This window comes from Sapajus apella, unplaced genomic scaffold (assembly GCF_009761245.1).
Source record: "Sapajus apella isolate SASKATOON/1434 unplaced genomic scaffold, GSC_monkey_1.0 scaffold18, whole genome shotgun sequence".
Lineage (NCBI taxonomy): Eukaryota > Metazoa > Chordata > Mammalia > Primates > Cebidae > Sapajus > Sapajus apella.
In genome coordinates, this window is record NW_022436958.1 from 12,879,051 (window position 1) to 12,905,948 (window position 26,898).

The 26,898-nt window shown below is 42.2% G+C and overlaps 1 protein-coding gene and 1 long non-coding RNA gene across 3 annotated transcripts in view; one reads left to right on the forward strand and one right to left on the reverse strand.

Moving 5' to 3' along the window:
- KIF5C (kinesin family member 5C) overlaps positions 1-26,898 on the forward strand; it is a 150,719-nt gene that overhangs the window by 98,178 nt on the left and 25,643 nt on the right. The window contains exons 12-20 of one of the 2 annotated variants that reach the window (XM_032286340.1): positions 2,137-2,312; positions 7,718-7,786; positions 9,338-9,394; positions 10,063-10,269; positions 12,341-12,487; positions 19,688-19,876; positions 22,356-22,473; positions 24,799-24,875; positions 25,921-26,030. In XM_032286340.1, coding sequence (XP_032142231.1) covers positions 2,137-2,312; positions 7,718-7,786; positions 9,338-9,394; positions 10,063-10,269; positions 12,341-12,487; positions 19,688-19,876; positions 22,356-22,473; positions 24,799-24,875; positions 25,921-26,030 — 1,150 coding nt within the window. The remainder of the gene's footprint in view (positions 1-2,136; positions 2,313-7,717; positions 7,787-9,337; positions 9,395-10,062; positions 10,270-12,340; positions 12,488-19,687; positions 19,877-22,355; positions 22,474-24,798; positions 24,876-25,920; positions 26,031-26,898) is intronic. The other variant, XM_032286341.1, reaches the window with a different exon arrangement.
- LOC116556980 lies at positions 25,245-25,922 on the reverse strand. Its single transcript, XR_004271294.1, has 2 exons — positions 25,817-25,922; positions 25,245-25,672 (listed from the first exon to the last, which is right to left on the reverse strand). It is a non-coding gene; the product is annotated as an uncharacterized LOC116556980 (long non-coding RNA).

The following is a 26,898-nucleotide window of genomic DNA, read 5'->3' on the forward strand; positions in this document are numbered from 1 at the left end:
AGGAAGGACATTTACCAAAGTGTTAGTGGTGAATTTCTCTGGGAAAGGAACAGAATTAGAAGGGAGGGGTAAAGGAGGACTTTCAAGTTACAGTTGCATACCCCACATGTTTGAGTTGTTTATGTTAAGAATGTATCCTGAATTATTTCTGTGGTTAGAAAATCTCTCTAATATGTTTAAAAAAAAAAAAAAAAAGGAACACGGTACTGCTTTTACAGCCTATGGATTTAGCAGACTGTAGAGAAAATAGATCCTTTAATTGGATGAAATCCAGTCTGCACATTAAGGTGGTTGATGGATATTTTAAGCCAGAAATTGGAACTGAATGAAATATTGATTTGGTTCAGGTTCAGTTCAAAGGCTACTCTGATATTCTGGTTTTGTTTCAGGTCAATAATTTCAGAAAAAAGGCTTAAGGATAGCACAGTCTTATTGGAAAAAGAAAAAAGGTTGGCTCAATTTTGTATTCAGCAAAGTAATAGTTTATTATACATTTTGCTTCAAGTTGCTGCTTCAAACGGAACTGTGATACAAAGTAAAAGCACTGGGTGTTAACTTTACTTGACACAGAGGCCCTGTATACTATTTTGTGATTATTCAGTGAGATAACGGAGTCATAAGCAGCAGAACTAAACCATCACAGTGTTTTCTTTCTACTGAGATAAATGTATACAGTGTTCAGGTGGGTTCATTGAGGCATGATATATATTATTAATGAAGCCACAGGTTGAGATCGCAGTTATTCTATTTATTTTTATTTTTTGAGACAATGTCTCACTCTCATCGCCCAGGCTGGAGTGCAGTGGTGCGATCTTGGCTCACTGCAACCTCTGCCTCTCGACTTCAAGTGATTCTTGTTCCTCAGCCTCTCAAATAGCTGGGATTACAGGTGCGCGCCACGACACCTGGCTAATTTTTGTATTTTTGCACAAATACTAAATTTTGTATTTTTAGTAGAGACGGAGTTTCGCCATGTTGGCCAGGCTGATCCCGAATTCCTGGCCTCAAGTGATCTGCTCGTTTTGGCCTAAGCCACTGTGCCTGGCCTTCTATCATTTATTTTTGAAAAATTCTCTCTGACTCAATGCCGTTTTCCTGGGGAATTTTTACAAAATGGATTTTGTGGGGTGAGAACTGCGGTGAGGCTTGGAATACTGCAGACACTCTTACTGCTATCTGTAGCAAGAGGAGTGTGGTGTTGATGGTAAAGACTGCGACGGAAAAGTATGTTGGGTTTGGTTTTGCTTTCCAGGAAGATATTGGGGAGACTCAATGGGGCCAGTAGTTTTCTTAGAATCTTTTTTCATGCGCTTTATGTCTTTGATGTTCTTGTTGGAGACAGCCATTGGCCAGCTTACGAGCTGTACCTTTTCCCTTAGTTGTCAAATTTGGCAATTCTTCCTGTGAAGGCCCCAGCAAATGCTACTCTGCAGACTGAGAAGTCGTAGCATGATCGAGATTGGCTGCTTTTCTTCCTTAAGTCTACTTGATATCATAGTAGATTATTCTCTTTGAACTTTCCAGCAGAGCCAATTAATTCTGGCTTCCTGGGGGAGACAGGGGTATTGAAATGTGAGCTTTTACAGCACTGGTCTTGGATTCAGGGCTACCCTCTCTTCTGGCCTCAGATTCAGAGATTCTCGAATTCAGAGGATTTGAGCCTTACAGTATTCTATCAAACAATGCCAGTGTGTTTCTTTATTTGGCTGTTTCTATTAATGAAACAGTGACATAATTAATTCATAATTAGGATGCCTTAGAGGTCTGTTTCCCTCTTAATCAATCACTAGAGAGAAGATGACTCTAGTAAAGCCCCAGTATATTCCTCAACTAAAGCAAAATGACTGTAAAGAATTCAGGCATCTCTGCACGTTGGATTATCTTGGAACCAGTTTACTTCAGGGATGCATCTTGAAAGAGGAGGTTTTACATAGTTCTCTTTTTTCTTAGACTAGTTTCGGTCAGCTAACTAAGACCTTTCTTGTCAAATAGAAAGAATACAAACTAACCACAAAACAGCCCTTTATTGTGTCCTTTGTGTATTTTTCACCAGGGCTGATTATTTTTAGAACACTTCCTGGAAGGTTGCATGCTCAGTTTCTTTAATCCCCAACTCCTCTCGGCTATGTTTTGCAGGAGAAGCTGTGCCTGAGGATGAACAGATCAGTGCCAAGGACCAGAAGAACCTGGAGCCTTGTGATAACACCCCCATCATTGACAATATTGCTCCTGTTGTTGCTGGCATCTCTACAGAGGATAAAGAGAAGTATGACGAGGAGATCTCCAGTCTCTACAGACAATTGGATGACAAGGTCCGTGGCCAGAAATTTACAGTTCTCACTCTGCTACACAGATGAAAGATGGCAGGTCCCAGCTCCCTGTGGAGCTGATGTAGGGCTACCGCTCGATCTTTATGTCTGGTTTCCTAATACCTACCCTAGCGCTTTGTTGGTGCAGACTCTGGGAGCTTGATTAATGTGGAATGGACATGTTAAGGGGAATTTGATTGAAAGAGCAGAGTGTTGGCTTAGATAGACAGGCAGGTGCTATTTAGAATCTTATCTTCTAGACATTGGACTGGGCTGATTACTGCATCAAAGACGGGGTGTGTGTGTCCATGATTTTTAAGTTTCCCTTCCTTTCTCCTCTGGGCCTGTTCTTCACCTCTTGGAATCTCTAGCAGTAGCCTCAGCTAGGGGCAAGAGGGTGACTCCCAAAATTCAAGCGGGTACTTTAATTACATAGCCGTAAGGCCCTGGGATGAGAAACCGATAGTCATGTGGTCTGGTGGCTTCACCTAACTGGTGAAGCTCTTTTTACGGGTATATTTCTTGAATGAAGTAGTTTGAATGTGCTAATTGGAGATATCCAATTTTATGACAAGCTTTTGGGGCTCAAATAGTCATGTAAATGCACACGTTGGTATAGAGAAAGAGAGGCCTTGGAGAACACTGGGAGAACCAATTAAAGGTTGGATTAGAAATCCCAGAGGCTTGGGAATTCACTTGATGTTTTATATGATGTTGGCATGTTGTCCTTGGAATATTCTAACTCCTTTCAGTTCATTTCATCAAGGTTGCTGATATTTTTCGTCTGATTTAATCTTTTCTGCTGTGGTTCAGCTCAGAGTGCTTAGGGACACCTCTGGCGTGTATGAAACAGGTTCGTTATGTTAACATTGCCATTAATCTTACAGGCCTCTCTCTTTGGGGTGAAGCTCAGAGTCTGGTATAACCTTTGCAAGCTGAATGTGACTGGCCGCCTTAAGGAAGCTAGTTCTGCTTGTTTGTGATTCCAAGAGCTTGCACTATAACCACAGCATTAATCTGGGGTCATCTCACCCTTCTGAAAACACATTTAATAAAATGTTCACACCCACAAGATAGGTTACTTGCCCTTTAGCCTCCAGGCATACCATTATCTTCCATTTCTACCCATGTATTTTATGCAAAACCTCAAACAAAGAGAAAGAGGAGATCAATAGTTAACAGTATATGCAATTTCTTGATTTCCCTAAGGAATTGCTATTGCTTAAATGGTAAAGATTAGACCATATGCATTGTTCTTCTTATTTTAGAACTGATGGGCTCATTTTTAGTAATCACAGAGAATCCTGGGTGAGGGGGTGAGAAGCTGATTCTGTGTTCAGTTCTCTATGAATAGACACCTGCATGGTGGAATCAGGATCATTTATTTACCTTGGCAGCACAAGGAACTTTCATTGATCCAAGAGAGAGACTTTAAAGTCTCAAATATGACTTACGAAATGTAGTGATTAGGATAGAGAGATGAAAATGCGTGTCCAAGGCATTCAGTTGGTAGCTGAATATCAGGCTTGAGTGGCTGTCTCCTGGTGGCCAGCCTAGGCCATTTTGTTACGTCATTTTCCTACAACATGTGCTTTGAAGACTCTGTAAGGCCCACAGTTCAAGGCCAGCATTTGTGGTCCATCACATGTTGATGCTGAGAGATGTGGGAGAGGACTGAGCTTAGAAGCCTCAGCCTTAGGGGGGACCAGAGCTAATGGTTTGCCCTCAGTGACCCTATAGACTGCCTGATTATGTCTTGCCAGCTGTCATTCTTAGGGGTCCTTCTCTCAAAGGTTCTAGGAGGTTCTTCTGTGTTTCTTTTGATGTAGGTGGTTTGACATTTGAAGAATACATGAGGTGGGATATGGCACCTTTTTATTTTACTGAATGGTGGAACAGGTGGTATTTAGGTTTGGGTGAGGCACTAGCCCAGGGTGGCTATATGACTTACCCAAGTGTATATCACGCAGAGGCAGCAGAGCTAGGGTGAGGTTACCTGTCTTCTGACTTCCACTGCAGTGCTCATCCTATTTTGCCCTCAGCCTTTTAAATAAGGACCTGGTCAACCTCAGTGGATCTGTTTTGGGTGTGGAGGGAGAAAGACCACCTGGTTTCCTGCCAGCTACCCCTTCTGTCCCTTCTGTCCCTCTGTGCTTCCCCGCCAGGGTTCCAAGGACAAGTAGTCTCCCAAGGCCAAGCTGTGTGATGGGCAAGCAAGCATTGTGGAGTCAGACCTGTGACAGTGACACTGAGACCTGGGCAGACCTGGGACAATAATGCTGAGTCCTGGGCTGGTGGCTGGCCCTGCTGAAGGCGCTCTTCTCCTCTGTATCGTGAGGGTCCTATCTGTTACTTCAAAAGGTTGCAGTGAGGATTAAAAGTTTCTCGTGCATTGCAGGTGCCTAGTAAATATTAATTCCCTTCTTTCTTCTGGTCTCCCGCTGGGCTCTGCTTACTTCTGCATGTAGTGTGGAAGGGGTGTGGTACCAAGGGGGCCACCAGCAGAGACACAAGGTGAACAGGTTGGCACTGGCACTCTCTCTTAGTCCTTGTCCCTCTACAGTACAGCTCTGCTGTTGGAGATCCTGAGATGAACCAAGCTTAAATAGAAATAAAAGTTGATTGTTTTTATGCCAATTACCATTGCAACAAAAACATCTTTATAATTAAAGGTGACCAGTGACCTGTGGACAACCAGGGTTGACTAGTTTCACGTTTATAAGGGTGTGCATGTTACTTACATTATTTTTTTGAGACAGAGTCTTGCTCTGTTGCTCAGGCTGTAGTGCAGGGGCACAATCTTGGCTCATTGCAACCTCCGCCTCCTGGGTTCAAGCAATTCTCCTGCCTCAGCCTCCTGAGTAGCTTGGATTACAGACGCATGCCACCATGCTGACTAATTTTTGTATTTTTATTAGAGACGGAGTTTGACCATGTTAGCCAGGATGGTCTCAATTTCCTGACCTCATGATGTACCTACCTCAGCCTCCCAAAGTGCTGGGATTACAGGCATGATCCACCACGCCCGGCCACGTGTTTGTTTGTTTTTTTTTTTTTTTAAATTAAAAAAAAAAAAAAATTCGAGACAGGGTCTTGTTCTATTGCCCAGGCTGGAGTGCAGTGGTGAAATCACAGCTCACTGCAGCTTCAGCCTTCGTGGCTCAAGCCATCCACCTGCCTCAGCCTCCTGAGTAGCTGGGACTACAGGCACATACCACCACACTCAGCTAATTTTTTTGGCATGTTTTATAGAGATAGGGTTTTGCCATGTTGCTCAGGCTGGTCTCAAAGTCCTGGACTCCAGTGATCCAGCTGCCTTGACCTCCCAAAGTGCTGGAATTATAGACATGAGCCACTGTACCTGGCCTCATGCTATTTCATGTATAAGAAAATTCAAGTGTAAAAATATTTTCTAAAAAGTGCTTTAAAATTTGTTATCCATGAACTAGATCTTTAGTGCTGGCATCAGAGTGAGCATGCTTACGCATGTTCTGAGAGATGCAGTTGAATGTGTAGATATAAGCACACCTTATTATTCTGGAAGTTTTGAAAGACTTTAAAAAAAATCACAATAGATCTCATTAATTCCTTAGAGAAGTTGCCTTGATGAGGGGTAAATGGAGTTTGGGAAATGTCTCTGGTACAAGTGATCCATGTCTTCTGTAATATCATCCTTGCTCTTCATCTTTCCAGGTGGGGCCAGGGGCCCTTGGTTTCTTACTGTACCTTAAAAATCACTGCATCCCAGCTTGTCACCTGCCGGGAGGAAGCCTGTCTCTTCAGGCTTTGAAATAAACACAGCATAAGAACACAGTTCACTCCACCATTTCTCTCCTCTCACGATTTATAAAACTTGTAGTGCTTGTCCATGTGTCCCAGGGCAAGAGATGGTAGCTCTTGATGGTGAACTCTTTGAGTCCTTTATGCCAAGCTGTTTAAGTGCTTAGGAACATAAACACAAAATTGTTCCTGGTAACTGACATGCTAAGTTTATAAAGTAGAAGAGAAAATATATCTACAAAATAGTCTTCTAGTTGTAGAAGTGCCAGTTTTTGGAGGTTTCATTCTGGTATAATTTCCCTAATTCGCCTGCCAGAAATATGATTTGTGCAAGAAAATAGAACCATTAAAGAAACATTGGTGTAAAGAGTTCAGTAGAAACAGGATCTCTTTGAGCAGAGAAGCTAAGCCAAATGATGTTCCACATAAAGGACAAGGAGGTTCAGATCCCGTACGGCTGATTTTAGAATTCTCTTTCTCTGTGGAAAGCATTAGTTTGTGACATTGAATTAACCTGATTCAAATGTATGCATAGATACCACCATACAGACTGGGAAACATCCCATGGAACATGGAGCTTCTGTGACCCAGGCCCTTAAGTCTGGGTTGGATCTCACCTCTGGAAAAGGCAAAAAGCATAGTACAGGGTGTGTTTTTCTGGGCTGCTGATGAAATCACCTAGGTAGGACTTGGCACGGAGGAGGGCTCAAGGATGCTCAGTTGAATCTGTTTGGTGTTTAGACCCTAGAAGCCAGGTTGTCATCTTCACAGGCTATGTTTTACATTTCATTTGAAGTCATGAAAATAATGCAGCGAAGATTGTGTTGTTTTTATGTAGTTAGGCGTCATCTGCCTGCTGCTTCGCCTGCACCGGGGGTGGATGGAGTCTAAGGGGAGGCGGGAGAGGTGGGCAGTGAATTCCCTTGCTTTTGTGGCAGCAACACCTAGTGGCAGAAAATGAGAGTGAGAAAAGAGAATTTGCCTTTCCCACTTCAGCAACAGCTCAGAAAGTAAGCATGAATGTGTCTGCCCCTCAGCTGCCCTAAAGCTTTTTAAATTTTTTTTCAAACGGATAAGAAAATTAACTTCCAATCAAGAGGGAGGTCTTCCAATGGCAAATCTCCAGTTCATGTTTTTCTGGTCTCTCTGAGAGATTTGAAGTGGAAATGTTGGCTCTCCCTACCGATCTGGTGGCAGCACTCCTGTTTACTGATGTGCTCGACAGGATTTGGTACGATAACATTATGTTGCAGATAGTTAGAAATTCACTCCTTTATTTTTTGAATTAGGAATTTCACTGTTAACGTCTTTGAATTAGGAGGCATATCTCCAAAGTCCCTTCTAGCTCCCAAACCCCAGATCTCTGATTTCTCAACGAGCAGGAATTGGGTTGAATTTGCAGGATATTATATTTCCAGAATATTCAGATGTTTCACCTGCTGAGAAAGGTGGGTGAAGAGGTATTTTAACTGAATGAGATCTCAGAACCAGTCTGTTTTCTGTGCAGCAACACCACACCATTCCTTCCTCCTTATCAGCAAGCGTATGGTAGCCGGCTGTCACTGGGAGATCGGGATATCAAAAATGGCATAACTAACCAAAAAAACAAACATGATGTTTCGTTTCAGGATGATGAAATTAACCAGCAGAGCCAGCTGGCTGAAAAGCTGAAGCAACAGATGTTGGATCAGGATGAGGTAAAGAATGCAATATTTTTTTTTTTCACAAAGTTCTTCTATTACTTTGTTGTTGATGTTTGTTCTAGAAATTTAATTTATAAAGAAGCTTTTCATAATCACAGAATCATGTGGAAATTTCTTGGTAGATTTCCCTTCACTGCCTGTTACAAGCTGATTATCACTGAATTTAGAAAACAAATGTCTGACTTTCAAGAACCCTTGCTGTTTTGAGATTGAATAGCCAGTGGCTACACTTAGTCTTGGGAGAACGGAGACCTTTGGTTGGGTAATCGGGCAAGGATGATCCTTTTTTATTTTTATTTTTTGAGATGAGATCTCTCTCTGTTGTCCAGGCTGGAGTGCAGTGGTACAATCTTGGCTCACTGCATCCTCCAGGGCTCAAGTGATCTTCCTGCCTAAGACTCCCAAGTAGCGAAGACTACAAGAGTGTACCATCATACTTAGCTGATGTTTTAATATTTTGAGGCAGAGTTTTGCCACGTTGCTCAGGGTGATCTTGAACTCCTGGCCTCAAGCTTGCCTGCTGCCTTGGTTTCCAAAGTATTGGGATTATAGATGTGAGCCACCTTGTCTGGCCTTGGAAAAGGATGATTCTGCCTCCTAATACCCATCACTACTGTGTCCTTTTGTTTGAGTCCTATTTCAGTTTTGTAGTCAGCTGGCTCAGGTCTTTGATATACTATGTTCTCCTGCTGTCCTGTAGGGAAACGCAAACAAAAACAAAACTAGAAGGTAGAAGAGGGGGAAGGCAAAGAGAACGGGGCCTGAGTACTGTATCAGCATATATTTGATACACTGAAAATGAGGCAAATTTGTTTTCAGTCTCTCCCAAAAGGGATTCAGTTCTTCAGTAAGTGTTCTTATTACACTGTGTTTTGCCAAGTATTTTACAAACAAGAACCTAAGCAAAGGATAGCCAGCCAACCTATCAAACGTGCACAATTAGTAATCCCCTCTCTGAGGACCGTTTACGTGTTGTTCTCTTTTGTGCTTTAAGCTGTTTTCTGCTTCGTTGCTTAAATGCTGTGGATTGGATCCCACCATGCAATGACAGCAGGTGCCTGGAGTCCTGTCCTCAGTCCCAGGCCTCTGTAACCATTTCCTTCCTTTGTTCCCCTTCATCTCTTTAGGACAATGATTACCTCCCCTTCCCAAACACTTCCCTTTGTAGGGAGATCATCTACACTTTTGTAATCAGGTGAACTATATTTCATTGATCTGGCTCAGCTATAGTCGAGGCCTTCCATTTGCTTGAGTTTCCTGCTCTCTACCTCCCATTCTACTCCAGTTTTCCCCACATTGGCACAGCTGCCTGGGATAAACTTTCCTTCTTGTTACTGTTAAAACTTCTTAACATTTTTCTTTTTCTATACTATCAAGACAGTATCTGTTCAATATAGGAAAATCAACGTAGGAACAAAGATAATGAGAGCATCAGCAAGCCCAGACATTCGCTTTTAACTAATGATAATGTTTGGGGTACATCCTTTGTACATTCATGATGGATGTTAAAAAAGGGTGACTGATTGCTCTTTTATACTGTTTTAGTTGATTGTGAAGTCAACCAGTGTACAATGTGAAATCCTGATAACATTTAAAAATGATGTAAGTGTTATTTTCTTGCATCCTTTGTTTGTTTGTTTATTTAGATGAAGTCTTGCTCTGCTGCCCAGGCAATAGTGCAGTGGCGTGATCTCGGCTCACTACGACCTCCGCCTCCCGGGTTCAAGCGATTCTCCTGCCTCAGCCTCCTGAGTAGCTGGGATTATAGGTGTGCGCCACCACACCCAGCTAATTTTTTTTTCTGTATTTTTAGTAGAGATGGGGTTTTGCCATGTTGGCCACTCCTGACCTCAAGTGATCCACCCGCCTCAACCTCTCAAAGTGCTGGAATTATAGGCATGAGCCACTGCGTCTGGCCCCAATACTTTGTTTAAAGTATGGAATAGCCAACTAGCTATAAAATACAGTGATTTTTGATGTGTAATTCATTCTTTGAGTTAAGGCTATACAGCTTTAAACTAACAACAGAAAACAGCATATAAAACAAAACACATATGCACACAAAACAGATTTTTGCAATAAGAACATATCTGTCTTTTTATTTATTTATTTTTAATGTCTGGACCATACCATGAGATTTTCCATCATCCTGAAGTTTTCCAACTTGTTTTCTTGTATCTGGTTTTTAAGTTACTTAATTTTGGATACAGCATAGAACATAAACATTTGAACATTAGATTCACAAGTTCCATGCCATCCTATTTCCCCAGCTTTTAGCTTCCACAAGAAGAGACTATGAGAAGATACAAGAGGAGCTGACACGTCTCCAGATTGAAAATGAGGCAGCCAAGGATGAGGTGAAAGAAGTTCTGCAGGCCCTGGAGGAGCTGGCTGTCAATTACGACCAGAAGTCACAGGAAGTAGAGGATAAGACCCGGGCCAATGAGCAGCTGACAGACGAGCTGGCCCAGAAAACGGTTGGAGCATTTGTGTCTAGGGGGTGGGACTACCTTGGCTGCCATTCCTGTACTCATATTGCTATTCATTGACAGACATGGTATAAGGAGGTGGTGGCTGAACAGTTACTCAATGTTAGATGTATTCTCTGAGGTCCCACCAACAATTGAAATACTTCATGCAAGTGACTTTTGTCCACTCATCTTGAACTGCATATCACGACTGCTTCATATCCAGAGAATTTATAACATTAGTGGGGATGCTTTGTGGGAATAGTCAAAAGAGTGCAGACTTTGGAGACAGAAAACCTTAGTTACAAGTCTGACTTCATAACTCTTAGACCTTAGCTGGGACAGTTAAGCTTTGTGAGTATTCATTCCCTTATCTGTAAAAATGGCAATGATAACACGCTGCTTGCATGGTGTGAGGATTAGTGACAGTTTATGTAAAGCACTCAGCACAGATCTGTGCATATGCTACAATATCAATACATACATCTCCAAGCATTGCTACTGGCAAGAGTGGGGTCCCACGGAAGGTATGGACTTCACTCTTCTTGCTTATACCCTTCTGAATGAATTCCGTTCCTTTCTGTGAGCTTCCTGTCCTAGCTGTTATTTTCAGGAGCCTGGAATTAAGCTGCCCTTGTTTGTTTGTTTGCTGCTCTGTTTTAGCCAGTACTTTAGCTTGCACATTCCCTTATTTCCAGATTCTTCGAATGAAAGATGCCGTAGGTTCTACAGTGAGCTAGCAGCAGCAGGGCCAGTGAGTGTTTGGCATGATGGGATGGGATGTGTCCTTTTCTACCTGGAAAATGAGTGGTAGAGAAGCTGAGTGACTCTAACCTGCTTTCCTTAGCACCTCTGCGCAATGGCCTGGTGTCCTGGGCTTGTGCCCAGCCTACTTTGTGGAAAGCATCCAGTTTAAAAAGAAGTGGCAGATGGCACAGGAGAGTGCTGATCTGCTGACTGTGAGGCTGACAGGAAGTGCTCCTTGTAGCATACATTCAGCTGCATGGAGGAAGACTTTTCTAGCAGCTTCCTAAGATGGGGACTACTGCCTCTGCGGATTTTAAAAACAAGATGACATAAGCAGTTGGCAATGCCAAACAAAATAAAACAAACTAATTCAGAAGTCACTTAGGAAATGGGGAGATTTAGATTTCCTTTGCTTAGTGTTTTCTATGGGATTCTTTTAATTCATCCTTCATTGCTTCTTAAAACAATGAAATTGTTTTAAGAATTTTGCATAATACAGTTCTTACTTGCCATGAAACCAAAGTATTACTAGATTGGTTTAGAAGACTATTATTAGATTGTTTAAGAATGTTCTAGCTACATATGGGAGAATTTTATAAATAGATAGCCGTTTTACTGATGTTGAACATTAATTACTTAAGAATACATACCTTTTGGCAAGATACAGGAAGGATGAAAAAGAGATGGGTTTATTAAAGTTTGACAAGAAAATAGAGCTTCTGCTGTATAGTAAGAAACCAACTATTGAACTTAACCTAATTTTGAAAAAAGATGAAGAGGGTTTAATTCCGCTTAACTCTGAAAATTACAAGACTTTTTTGAAGTTGTTTTCTAAACTTGTTGATGTTCCTCTGGGCCATCTGTTTTAGACCCATCTGTCTTTGTCAATTTAGGTGGAAATACGGAGGTGGCTAGGGAGCAGGTTTGTTTAGGAGTGGAGGTGGGGACACTTGCAGGTGAGTTTAGACCATGAAATGAAACAGGAGGGCTGAAATAGAACATCTGGCAAGTAGGAAGATGCGATTACATGTTATAAACTTAAGGACTTCTTTTTTGGCTTTACTTATTTTTAATAACTTATTTCCCTGACTTGGAAATTGTCATCTGATATGTAGACATATAACATATCAGGCCGTGTAATATAACTTGTAGATATAGAGTTCACTTCTTATCCAAGAATGCAGTGCAATGCAACCATTTACCTTAAAAGGATTCTTAGGTTGAAGTCATGTAAAAGAAATCCATTCTACATGATGGTGTTATTCTTTGTAATGTGGAGCGTATGAAATTGATGGACAACTCTTTGAATTTGTTGTTGAAATTTGTTTTTCAGACTACATTGACAACCACGCAGAGAGAGCTGAGCCAGCTGCAAGAGCTTAGCAACCACCAGAAGAAAAGGGCAACTGAGATCCTGAATTTACTGTTGAAAGATTTGGGGGAGATAGGTGGAATTATTGGCACCAATGATGTGAAAACCGTAAGCCAGTCCTTTTATCCTCTCTGCTTGTTCTTAGCAAGTTAGCAGAGTGTGTGCTTTATTCTTTTGAGCATCAGTGCTTAGCACTGTGCTTTGCATCTGCCATATGCTTGGTGGTGTTTGAATGAATGAAAAAAGGACTGATTGAATGACCGAGTGAATGGTTGTTGGGGTGAGGAGGAAAAACAAATTTACCTTTGAAATCTAGGCAGTGTCTTCAAATCTTGGTTGGCTTTGTATAAACTGGATTATTCCTCAAACTTATTTTGTTGCAGAAGTTTGGAATTAAATAGCTTAAGCAACAGTTCAAATCTTAGAATTGTGTTTTTCCATTTCTAAAAGAGCCCAGTGGAGTGAAAATTCTCCAACAAGTCAGTGTGAAAGTAGTAGGATTCTATGGCTTAAGAAACAAAGCCACGTTTAATTATTCACAATATGAGAAGCCGAAAATCTTGCTATTCAAGGTGTGATCTGCCTCACCAGGCAGCTTATTGGAAGTACAGCCCCTCATGCCCCACCTCAGACCTATTGAATCAAAATCTATACTTTAACAAGATCCTCCAGGTGATTCTTTATGTTTATTAAAGTTTGAGAAGCAAATTTTGGTTTGGTGCCATGGCTCAATAATGTCAAATTCCCAGACTTTTTCTCTATTTCCTTTCTCCTGTCCTCAGCCTGTTTCCTTTTCATGTCCAGAGGATTGTGCCTCATGGTAGCAAGATAGCTGCTGTAGTACAAATCATCACATCCTCACTCAGCCACATTCAAGGCAGGATGGGCTGAAAAGGCCAACTGCTTTCATCAGGAAAACATATTTCAGGAGGGAAACATATTCCAGAAGTCCCCAGGAGACATTTCCTTATACTTCATTGGCCAGGATTAGATCACATGACCACTCCGTTTCTGGGAAAGCAAAGGGGAATAGGATTACTATAATTGGCATAAACCAATTGTGATGAATCCCCTGGGGTTGTATGCATGGTGCTCTTGGTTTGTTTGTTTTTTGAGGCAGAGCTTTGCTCTGTCACCCAGACTGGAGCACAATGGTGCAATCTCAGCTCACTGCAACCTCTGCCTCCCAGGTTCAAGTGATTATTGTGCCTCAGTTTCCTGAATAGCTGGGATTACAGGCATGTGCCACCATGTTCTGCTAATTTTTGTATTTTTCTTTGTATTTTTTAGTAGAGGTGGGATTTCTCCATGTTGGCCAGGCTGGTCTCAAACTCCTGGCCTCAAGTGATTTGCCCACCTTGGCCTCCCAAAGTGCTGGGAATACAGACATGAGTCACTGTGTCTGGCCATTGGTGCTCTTGATGGCAAGAAAGTAAGATGTGGGGAGAATAGGGGTGGTATAAAGTTGTCTAGGACCTAGGAATAGAGGGAAGAGAGACAATTAAAAATGGTGTCAGCCAAGAACAGTTAACAATTTGCTGGAATATAGAAAGGCCATTGTCATTAACCAAAAATACAGGGTAGAGACACTTTTAAAACAAAACTTTATTGGAGTATAATTTACATAAAGCTGTACATATTTAAAGTATACAGTCTGAGAAATTTCGACATACGCGTACACTCATGAAACCATCAGCACCGTTAAGATAATGAGTGTCTCCATCTCCACCAAAAGTATGTGGGGCTCTTTCTGGTCTCTCTATTTTGTTTCATGGATCAAGTCTTTCTGCCAATACCGCAATGTTTTGATTACCATAGCTTTATAATAATATAGCATCTTATACAGAGGAGTCACTGATTAATATATGTTGACTTTGTTGAGCTGGGGAATGGTATTACATTGCTTACCTTACATCTCACAATTTGCTGAAACCAAAATCTTTGAATTTAGCCATTTTATCTTTAAAAGGCTGAATTCTACATCAGTCTGCTTAGTGGGAACACTGAGGTTGTGAGTTGAGATTGTTAAATACAGGAAAATCTCCCAAGATTAGGCTTCCTTTTGTAGACTATTTCTGGGAAATGATGAAAGCTCTTTTTGGATGGCGTAATAGGTCTCTGCTTAGAGTACATGACTGCTTGTTAACTATTCTTTCATGGAACCTGTATGGTAACGGAATATTTCATAAATCCTTGTGAATGAATCGAATTCTAGCACAGACTTCTCAGGTACTATAGAGTTAACCTTATTAAGATTCAGTTTGGTGATTTTATATTTGAAGATTTAATTTTTGGAACCACACATTTGTGTTGAGCAATAAAATTCTGATGTGAAGTGATTAAATGGCTTCACAATATGAAGGTGAAGTTGATTTGTGGGAAGCTGATGCTTGCTACTGATAACGATAAAGGCAGAACGTATTTTTGTGCTAAGTTCTAAAATAGAGCTGATGAAAATGCTAATGAAATCAGGAGTGTCTAGGTGCTTCAGTAGTAAAAAAAAGAGCCTTTACCTTTGGGAATCTGAAGTATGATTGAGATTGAAATTATTTTTAAATACTCAATTGGATGTTTTTGAGATTATTTTTGGATTCCACAAATTGGATGCCCTAGTTAATTTCATTGATAGCTCTCATTTATATCATTCTGGGTTTTTTTCTTATAAGTGTGAGTTAATCATTAGGGCGAAAAGAGCTAATGGAGTAGTTGTATGACTTTGGGTGAGTCACTGTACTTCTCTGAGCTTCATTTTTCTAATTGATAAAACAACAAGATAAGCTCAGACAATATCAAAGTTGTCAACTCAGAAATTACATGATTTCTGCACATTTGTTTTAGATTTATCCTAATAGGTACACGTACTTTTCTTATTGGTTATGACTATGAATTGATAAGGTAATTCTTTTAATATAAGAAATGAAGAGATCAGGGAAATTTGTTTCGGTGATTTTATATTTTTGTCCCGAAATGCCATTTAATTTTCACAAGGTCCCTCCTGGTAGGACTCTGGGATGGGGAGAAAGATGGCTGTTGGAGACGTCTCTAGTCCACAGTTCCAGAATATGACAGCTCCGAACAGCCAGAAAACAGAAAAGCCCGTATACTCAGCTCAGCCATGTCTTAAAACATTTCCAGAGTCCAGGCATTTTGTTTCATCAACAAAACAAGATGACCCCAGCATATAACAAGATGAGCCCAGTGTTATCTTTATCCAAATTTATGAGTGAGCCTTCTCTTCCTTTTTTTGTGTACTGGTGGCACTGCACTGTCAGCAGAAGTATGGTGAGATCCATACATTCGGAAAGGAGAGCTTTATTTCTCATAAAGAGTTGCAGTCTGCAGGGTGGCCATTCTTACAGGCTGGGAAGTGTGGCCTCTGTCCAGAAGCCAGAAATAAGCACTTTGAGGATGGGAATAATAAGGGATTAATGCTGGATTGGGGGTGGTGGGGCAAATGTACATATGCAACAGGTTACAGGAGCTGTGAAGATTCATGAAGGAGTGGTATGTGCATGCGAAGCAGGATAAACATGTATGCAACATGGGTCCCATGTTCACTCTGGTTTGGAGACTTAACATTTAAATGTATTACAGTTAGGCCCTATACATCAAAGGGTGAAGCAGAGGACATGAAGTTTCCCTGAGTGCAGCCTTAGTAGCCTGGCCAGAACCAGAACCACTTCGTGGTTGGTGGTCTCTTGTTGGAAAAGGAATGCTGGTTGGTGGTTGTGTTGAAATTGCAAAAAAGAGGGGCAGGGGCAGGCCATGGTTGATATCAGCAGTGAAACAGTGGAGCGAATATTTCAAAAGGGCTGGCTTCTGTTTAACTCGGGAAAGAAGGCCTGATGGCGATTAGCGGAGGAGGAGGTATGACCAGGCGTTTCCAACTTCCCATCTGTCACGGCCGAGAACTCGGTATTTAACATTTCTCTGGGGTCCCCTTGGCCAAGAGGGGGTCTGTTCAGTCATTTGGGGTTTAGGATTTTATTTTTATTTCTTGGCGCCTACCTTACCTTGCCACTTTCAAAGGAATCTAGCCAGAAACTGAATAGAAAGTTGAGGTAGAGTAAATGAACTGAATTGGACTGGCTGCCTAAGTTTCTTCTGGTCCACTCTGACTTCTCTTTGACCCATTCTAACTTTTAGGCTTTTAAGTGTGAGCAAGCACCTTACTTACCTTGGGTGTGGCCTAGAAATGGCAGTAGTCTTGCACAGCCACTCCATGCTTGAGAGATGGGTAGGGAGGTGGGGGCGACTCCCTGTATAGGCCAGCAGAAGCAGCAGGCCACATCTTCCATGAGATTTCATGACGGTGCAGTCTTTTCTCCTGGGTTAGTCATTGATACTGGATCCCATGATCTAATATGTACTGCTGGGGGCATTATCAGACTCTGGGACAGTTATAAATAACATTTCAGCCGCAAACTGATTATTTTTTTGAAATAGCAGTGTCCTGAAATTATTGGAAACTTTTGAACATGAAACCACTAAATATATGAACTCTGCAGTGGTAAGAAAGCTCAAAGTTGAAAACCATTTGTTTTTATCCATCAGGCACAAACTCAAAATCTCCTTTTAGATCTCCGAGGATAAGAATTGGCTTCAGAAGTTATAGCTCTGGTTTGGGAGGAGAAATGTCTAGCTCTCATTTTGGAGAAAGCCCATCTTTATACATATCTATATTTTTACTCTTCCTCAATTTACATGGGATCTGGGCATAAAAGGCAAAGTGTCCTACTTTGACAGACCTGGAAAAGAAGGAGGATTCATTCTCTTCCCAGGGTGCCGGAGCTGCTGGCTCAGCAGCGTTTTCCTACCAGGAGCTGGTATAGGCTGTGAATTGGAAGAGACGGGTGTTCCTTTACCTTTCTGCAGAAGCTAGACAAGATGTGAAATATACCTGGTCAGACTCAGGAAACTCAGGAGCATTTCTCTTCTCTCTCCTGCACTGGACTAAAGACCCTGGCAGAACAAATGGAACTGAAGATTGCATGCTTTTCTCACCCAGTGTGAGAGGAAGAATGCCACTGGAATAGAAAAGGAACGTAATGAAGAGTGGTGTTGGGAGGCAGATCTTTGACAGTCGGAAGTAAAATGGGTTTAGCAAGGACCTCCATGAAGGCAGAGTCAGAAATAGATACTAGTCGATTTTCTTGCTGTTGACATATATTCTGCAGTATTATTGACGTTGGAGTCACTTGACATGTACTATTGTTGAATTCTTTTTTTTTTTTTTTTAAATTTTTATTTCAGTAGCCTTTTGGAGGACAGGTAGTGTTTGGTTACATGGATAAATTCTTTAGTGGTGATTTCTGAGAATTTGTGCGCCAATCACCTGAGCGGTGTACACTGTACCCAATGTGTAGACTTTTATCTGTCACCACCCTGATGCCATTCTTTCCTCCAAGGCCCCAAAGTCCATTATGTCATTCTTAGGCCTTCATGTTCTCATAGCTTAGCTCCCACTTGTGAGTGAGAACATATGATGTTTGGTTTTCCATTCTTCACTTAGAATAATAGTCTCCTATTCCATCCAGGATGCTGCAAATGCCACTATTTTGTTCCTTTTTATGGCTGAGTAGTATTCCATGAATGTGTGTGTGTGTGTGTGTGTGTGTGTGTGTGTGTGTGAGAATAATTTTTTAAATCTACTTGTTGACTGATGGGTATTTGGGTTGATTCCATATTTTTGGAATTGCAAGTTGTGCTGCTATAAACATGCTTATGCAAGTGTCTTTTTCATATAATGACTTCTTTTCCTCTGGGTAGATACCCAGTAGTGGGATTGCTGGATCGAGTGGTAGCTCTACTTTTAGTTCTTTAAAGAACCTCCACACTGTTTTCCAGAGTGGTTGTACTAGTTTACATTCCCACCAGCACTGTAGAAGCGTTCCCTTTTCACCACATCTATGCCAGCATCTATTAATTTTTTGATTTTTTTTATTATGGCCATTCTTGCAGAAGCAAGGTGGTTTTGCATTGCAGTTTTGATTTGCATTCGCTGATAATTAATGATGTTGAGCATTTTGTATATGTTGTTGGCCGTTTGTATTGTTGTTGAATTCTTATGGTAAGGTCGATGCCAAGTTACAGGCACTCAGCAGTGTCCAGTGTACTCCATGTTTGCTACCAAATTTCAGGGCCGATACCTGATTCCATTTTTTTTAGCCCTCAAATATTTACTGAACAGATAGTTATATGATGAGTTAATGACAGCAATAACGACATAAGTGGGCACTCAGCATGTACTGTGGAACATCAAAAAAAAAAAAAAAAAAAAAAAAAAAAAAAACAAAACCATGGTTGGAGTCATTGTCTTTCGACCAGTGGAAGGAAGCCTGTGTTTCTGTGCTGGATTCTGGACAGGGCTCTTTGTTTTCTCTTGAGGTGCTAGGCTGCCCTCTGGTGGCTAAACAAAATATGCACACAGTTACTTGCTCATTCGGTCAATTGCTCTTCAAGACCATGTTTACATTTTATCAGATGGGTTTCTATCACAAATACTTTGCTTCAACTTTTGTTTCTGGTAGAGCTTTGAAACTTTAACCAAACATAGATCACGCAGGAATGCTGGCTGTCAGAATCTTCTCTTCTAAAGTGGATTTAGACTGTTCTCAGATGATCTTATGAGCTAGATTACTGTCTGTCTGGAAGGAGCAGGTGTGAAAAGGCAAAGGAAAATAGACTGGTAGTAGTAATGAAAACTTAGGGTGAGAAACCTTTATCAAGAAGCCCTTTGTTAATTAATGGTACATTCTTATTCATTTGATTTTCTATTTAATTGAGGACTACATAGAAACACATTTTTATTTCAATCCTTGTTTATAGGAACATATGCAAGGCATTATACCAATTCTCTACCTGAATAAACATACTATAGAGAACGTTAATGAAGTTTTGATTTGAATTTTTATAGGAATTCAGCATCACCTTTAGGAACATTGGGTCTCACTGCTATTACAGAGATGTAAGGTGTAAGACATTGAATGGAATACCTTTTTGAAGTTATCTCCTTTTAAAAATCTTCAGTGTTTCTTCTTATGCTGTCATCTCTCTTTTTCAAAATCGATGGCAATGAAAAACTTAGTTAATTGAGGATTATATTTAGTAGGGGGTTTCAACTGAAAGTTTCACCTGAGGTCTAGGAGAACTTGGGTTGAGTGTTGAGAAGTTTCAGCTTGTCCTTTAATTAGGATTCTGAACCAGAAATCCACAGACATCTTGGGGATCCAGAGGCAGGTTTCAGGGGAATCCATGAACCTACAGAAATTGTGGGCAGCATTTGAGCTTGGCCCCTCCTGTGCTCAGTTGGCAGATGTGAATGGAGTCATTGAGGAGGAGTTTACCATGGCCCGCCTGTACATCAGCAAGATGAAGTCAGAGGTCAAGTCCTTGGTGAACCGCAGCAAACAGCTTGAGAGCGCCCAGATGGACTCCAACAGGAAGATGAACGCCAGTGAGCGGGAGCTGGCAGCCTGCCAGCTGCTCATCTCACAGGTGGGTCCTTCTCTTCCCCCTCCTTGCACACTCTTCTCCTCTTGCGATCTGCTCCCTCCATGCCCTTGCTGGTGCTGACGGTGCGCCGTAGCCTTGGTTGATGGACTTTGCTTTGCCTAAGCTTGGCATTCCCAGGGGATGGCAGCCCAGGTCTATTCCTAGGACTACATTTTGTCTTGAGAATTACATGAATTCCATTGAGTCCTTTCCCTTTTTAGAGGATCTATCTATCTATCTATCTATCCATAGATGGATGGCTAGCTGGCTAATGAACATAAAATATTGGGTGGAATCTCTAAAACTCCTATAAGTAAGGCAATATTCCTTCATCTTTTAATCTCTACCATAGGTCCACTTTAATATGAAAAAAACAGAAACTGCTAGTAATAGTGCAGGTGGCATTTTATTGAGCATCTACTATGTACCATTCACTGCGCTAAGTACTTCACATGCCTTTTCTCACTTAATCTTAAAAAAATCCTGGTAGGTAAGTTTTATTATTATTCCTCTGTTTCAGATAGGCAGCTGAGATTTAGATTAAATATATTGTCCAAACAGTGAATGACAGAGCTGGGACTCAAACGAAAATGTGTGTGAACCCAAAACCCATGTCTTCAAGGGCTTTCAAGCCCGAGGGCACATTTCACTTGCTTATTGCCTAAGGCTGCTCTTCTCCCTGTGGGAGTGGCATTTTCAGTTTAGTAAGGTAGCTTCAGAAAACAGCAACCCAGTTTCTGGACTACCACTGTCATCTGAGCTTGGTATTTGGGTCTGACGTTTCCAGGAGGGGTCTAGTTGTAGGCTACTTACTGCCTTATGCCAGGCATTTAAATAATCATTTCGAGGAAGCAGGAAACAGATACCAACATGGATTGGTGTGTCAAATAATACGGAGGCAGACAGAAGCCTACTTTATTCTGGTATGCTTTTAACCATAATGATGTGTAATCATAGAAACATCTCCAACCTCCCTGTCTAAAATGGATTCACAAGGTTCCATTTTATAACCAACATAATAAGCGAAAATGTATTGAAAAGATTATTCAGTGCTAATGTGTGATAGTATAATTGATATATTCATACATTGTTGATAAAAGTATAATTTGGTCAGTTCTTTGGAAAAGCACCATGGAAATCAGAAATCATAAAAATGTAAGTATAATTTAGTCCAGCAATTTCACTGACAGTAGTTTTCATTGTTAATGAAAATGGAAAAAATTTATTTCATATGGTATTCTCATTTCCTGATTAAAAATATTAAAAGCTTATAGGCAAGGTATTGAAGACAGTGTTATTTTGCATGATAATAAAATAAATTGCCCAAATATCCATTGACAGACTAATAAGAGAAAGTTACATGGAATAATATTATGCAGCTCTTATAAAAAATTTATAAAACCTAGCCATTGGGAAAGTCTAATTATATAAAGTTAAGTGAAAATGAAAGTGCTGAGTTGGATTTATGTTGTGCTTTGAATTCCTGCAGATAAGATCAGGACTATCCGGGGGAAATAGTTGATACCTTGGTTTATGGTTTACACCAGTTTTTCTGGATTTGCTTTAGAACTTTATTTTTTATAATCATATGGTTATTATTTATAAAGAATGAAAATAAAAATGATACATATCAGGGAGCAGCGCACCTCCTATGTGATTCTAGGTCATCCATGATACCAACAGAATGCACTTTGGCCAACCTGCCTCTAACACTCAGGGGCACCAAGGCAAGGGTACTAATAGAGACCCCCATGGCCTGTGGCCCACCCTCTTCTCTTTCAAGCTGGACATGCCAGTTCCATGTCCAAGTCCCTTTTGCACCCACTGTGAACTGGTGAAACTGTTAGATGTCAGCTGCCATTTGTACGAATGGGTGAGGAAGAGGTAGTGCCACCTCTGGCCTTCAGACCTGGAGTAGGAAGTTTCTAGGTCCCCAGTACTCTTGAGTGTGGCCTACAGGAACATAGGTTCAGGTGGACATGCTCCCTTGGCCTGTGAACTCTTTGCTTAGTGGAGTGGGGTGCAACCAGAGGAGGACCCAGTGGGGTGCTCCAAATTGTCCAGGCCTCAGAGTGAATGACTTTGCTGTATCAGATCAGAGTCAAGAATATTAGCGTGTGTTGAGTTTAAAGAGTGCCCGTTACAAAGTTCTTTTTCTATGTCAACAACAAACACAGCTTCCCTTAGGTGCTGGTTGGGACTTTGCTACAATTTGTACATGGCAAAGATTCCATTATTCCCTGAGTTTCAAAAGTAACAGAAAGTAACAGAAACTGTGGCTCTTTATTTTCTGATGTGATCTAAGGAATCTGATACCGTTTTTCCAGCTGAAATGCTATCTTTGTTTACATTCATCCTAAGGGTGAGCCCCCTAGATCTGGAGAGGGGAGTGTTCTGTATACATTTTCCATCTGCCTGGAAGTTAGGCCAGCCTGGGTGACCACTTGCTAGTCATTCACTCTTCCTTTTTGCTTATTTAAAGCATGAAGCCAAGATCAAGTCTCTGACAGACTACATGCAGAACATGGAACAGAAGAGGAGGCAGTTGGAAGAGTCCCAGGACTCGCTCAGTGAAGAGCTGGCCAAGCTCCGAGCCCAAGGTGAATATTTGTCTACCACGTAAACACCTGGCCTGTCAGACAGCCTCTGGTTGGCTGGAATCATGATGTTTAGTTTTGTTCAGTTAAAGCATTTCTAGATCTTTTGCAAACAATAGCATAACTAGAAAAAAAGGAGAGATTTCTAAGAGACCATCCCCCCACTGAATCTGCTCATCTTCCCATTTCCCCATAGTCCACCCAGCTACCCAAATCAGAATCCCCCACTCCCCACCTCCTGACTCTCCTCGGTCACCAGAGCCTGTCCATTCCATCTGCCAGAGGCGCCTCTGGTTCACTGTCCAGGCTAACCAAGGACTGTGCCCACATCCATCTACTCATGCCCCACCCCCAGCCTACTCTGGGCCAGCCACCGTGTGGCATCCCAAGGGAGGATTCTAAAATTCACATTCTCTCTTGCTCCAACCCTATGCTTCTAACCCCTCTATGGCATGCTGTTGCTCTTAAGTTTGAACCGCTGTGGCTTTCCTGGCACCCCCTTGAACAACCTCTTCTCTTTGCCAGCCAGCCTCATGACCTCCTGAGCTTAGAGAGGTCCTCACACATAGGAAGCACTTCATGAATATGAATGAATAGAAGCAGACATTTAAGAGAAGGGACTAGAAATGCAGAAACTAGAACAGGATTAAGAATGTATGTGCTATGCAATGTGAAACTAGAGCGTACATATTATGGGTTGCAATGAAAATTGTTAGAATTCTTTCAGAAAGCCATTTGAAAATATATATTAATACTTGTAACATTTTTCATACCTTTTGATTATCACGTCTCATATTCATTACAGAATTTTAGATCAGCAAAAAAGGAAGCCATCTAAATGTCTAATAGTTAACACACTGTGGTGTGTTATTTAATTTTTCACATGATATACATGAAGGTGTACAGCAATGTTTATGATGCAATGTTAGGTGAAAATTACAATATATCATTGTATCTTTACTATGGTTATAACTCTTAAAAATGAATGGATGTGGCTGAGTGCGGTGGCTTACACCTGTAATCCCAGCACCTTGGGAGGCTGAGATGGGTGGATCACAAGGTCAGGAGTTCAAGAGCAGCCTGGCCAATATGGTGAAAAACTGTCTCTACTGAAAATACAAAAATTAGCTGGGCGTGGTGACGCACGTCTGTAATCCCAGCTACTTGGGAGGCTGAGGCAGGAGAGTTGCTTGAACCTGGGAGGCAGAGGTTATAGTGAGCCAAGAACATGCCACTGCACTCCAGCCTGGGTGACAGAGCAGGACTTTGTCTCGGGGTGGGGGTAGTGGGTGGGGAAGAATAGATGTTTGTGTTCCTAGAAATTAATATTGAAAATAAAAATGGTTGTGATAAGGTAGTTGGGATTGGTAACACTGTTACCAGTTTTTTTATCCTGTATTGTTGTTACATTCAGTAAATACATTTTGTGTCTGACATGAACATGCCCACTCTCTGCTCTAACCTTGTCACATGTTCTTTGTGTGGTTAGGAATAGGTGCACCATCAAAAACTGCATGTGGAAAATAATGTTTCTCTCTTGTATCCAGTGGTTTCTGCACTGGAGCCACCGAGTTGAAATAAAATAGAGACGAGGAAACCTAAAGCTGAACAGACTATGGAGAGATAATGAGTTGAATGTCACTGTTATAAACCACTCTGCTCCCTGGCACCCCAGCTCCCCAGCTGGGGCTGCTCATTGCACCTGGCGTTCAGGGAGCGCCATTGTCCAAGCATATGCTGAAGCAGGAGTGCCACACTGCAGCCCTGCCCCAAACGTGGGGCCTTCTGGTTTAATCTCAGAAGTGTTATACTATACTTCTATTTCCTTGTTCCCATCCTTAGAGTATGTTTTTCTGCCCCAGATTCTTTGAGAATAAGTAGCCTACCCATGGGAGGTAAATGGTCTTCCTGCAACTCCCATTGTGGCCTGGGTCCACTGGCCACCTAACAGTCACAGAGGGCTTTCTCATCTGCAAGGCCTGTTCATGCACATGACCTTGGGCTGCTCACAGAGACCAAGTGGGAGACAAGTCCTCCCAGGTGTGCGGTGACATGAAGCTCAAGTGCAGTCCTAGGAGGGCCGTCCCCAGTGAGCATTTTCCCCTGTACTTGCCTCGCTCCCCTGTGGAAGGAATGCCACGGGAGGGGCCAGCCTTGGCTTTAGCCAGAAGTCCTTGCCCGTCCCTTTATGCCACGGTTGTAACTGCTGACATAAGCTGATGTTATGCTCTGTTGCCATTTTTCTTGTTTTTTTTGTGTTTTAATTTTTACTTTTGGGTGTGAGTCCTGCCAGTTAAATCTTAAATAATCATTTAAAATTCAAAACAGAAAAAATGCACGAAGTCAGCTTCCAGGATAAGGAGAAGGAACATCTGACGCGGTTGCAGGATGCGGAGGAAATGAAGGTGTGTGTGTCCGCCCCTTCCATCAAGCCCAGTGTGCGTGTGATGCATTTGGACTGGAAATGCTTATTTCAGGAAAATCTGTCACCTTTAGATCTGTGTATGGCAGTGTAGAGGGGAGGGGAGAGGGTCCATTGTTGGGTATTCAGAGTTGATCTCAGAGTGTGGCCTGGCTTAGAAAAGAACAGGTCCAGAGACCCCAAGATGTCTGTAGAGGATGGCTAAGTTGTGTTAATACCGTTGTCTTCCCCATTCCTGATGAAGAGGGAAAGGGTAGCACCCCAAATCACTGCATGGGCTCTTTTGTCAGAGTTAACATCTAAGAATTTCTTCCTCCAACCTTGATAAAGAACACACCAAATTTGAGTCTCTATCTTAAGCATAGAGATTTTTATTTTGGTCCCATTTTAAAGGGTAAAGGAAAATAGATTGGGAAGGAAGACTTTTAGGTGAATAAAATGAGACAGGAGAAGATGTAGGATTTTGATTAGTTGTAGGCAAACTATGAGCCTCACTAAGTCAAAGCCCACAGTTAAAGTGATGCCCACGGCATGTCCCTGCTCCAGCCAGCAGAATAAAGTCATGCCTTGTGTGAGTCCCTCTCCTGTTTTCAGAGTGCTGTGGCAGAAAGGTCTCCTTTGGACATCATCATAAATCTATGGTGGGAAGGGCAGGGGCTCTTATCTCAATTCACAGGTGAGGGGGTGCAGCTCACACAGGTTACAGGCTTGTCTGAGGTCACTTGGATAGGGAGAGGTTGGTGGCCTCTGACTGTCCTGGCTGGAGAAGCTCAGGGTGGGCTGGAGAAGGTCAAGGGAATGCTTTTTGTTTAGTTAGTGCACTAATTGGCTCCTAGGACCCATTTGGGTTTTGTTGTCCCAATAAAGCAAGGCTGGGTCCTGGGGGCACAAGAGCCAGGAATGCCCCCAGTTTTGGGATCTGACATCTGCGGGACACAGGGTAGTAGGCAGATGTGGATCCAGGGCTTGTCACAGAGTGGGCTGAGTGCCAGCGAGTGGATGACATGTTCTCTTGGCCTGGGCTGCAGAAGGCGCTGGAGCAGCAGATGGAGAGCCACCGGGAAGCACACCAGAAGCAGCTGTCCAGACTCCGAGACGAAATTGAGGAGAAGCAGAAAATCATTGATGAAATTAGGGAGTGAGTTGTCCCAGGGCTCCATGGGCGTGGGGTGGTCATGCCTTGATTCTCTTAGGGCATCCTGGAAGGACATGGCTTTTAGCCAAGGGCCCTGCTCACCTTGCCCCATGGGCACTGCCCTGGTGACACAGCAGGCTGGGCGTGCTGCTTCCAAGGTCTGTTCTCCCATCTGGAGCTGAGCCTGGCATGGCAGGTGGAAGGCAGGCCCAGCTGCCTTTCCTAGTCCCCTAGGGCCAGGGTCACATAGGTAACTCCACTGGATGGATGCATGCCCCAGTAGATGTGGGTAGTGCCTGTAATGAAAGCACCAAAAAAAAAAACAAAAACAAAAAAAAACTGGTCCTGACTCCAGAGCTCTGGTAGGTTTATAAACACTCCTGAGAAGGCAGTCAAGCGCCACTGCCTCCCCTTCTCCCCTACACATACACGCTCACTGCGCCACCCCAGACACCTGGTTCCATGTGCCCACTTCTTAGGGCCCCATGCTGTCAGGTGTCTGTGCAGGCGGAGGTGCCAGTGACCTGTGCACTGCCACCAGGACGGCATCATTGCAGTTTGTGACATCGTGACACCCCCTCATGCTGTGCTCCTGTCTTGTCTGGCGGCCTCTGACATGGCCTCTGCTCCTTCAGAATAATGTTTTCGAGTGCTCTAAATAAAAGACCCAGGATTACAAAGAAAACCAATTATATTGAAATGCTGACCTCTCCGCCCCCACCCCACCCAGGATCTTCACTGTTCCCTCCCCTCTTGCTTCCTGTCGACGAAGAAACATTTCTATATGGGAAGCAAGGTGAAATGATTTACATAAGGTCACATTGCTAAATAGGAAATCAGATTGGAGTTAGACTTTAATTCTCCAGACTAC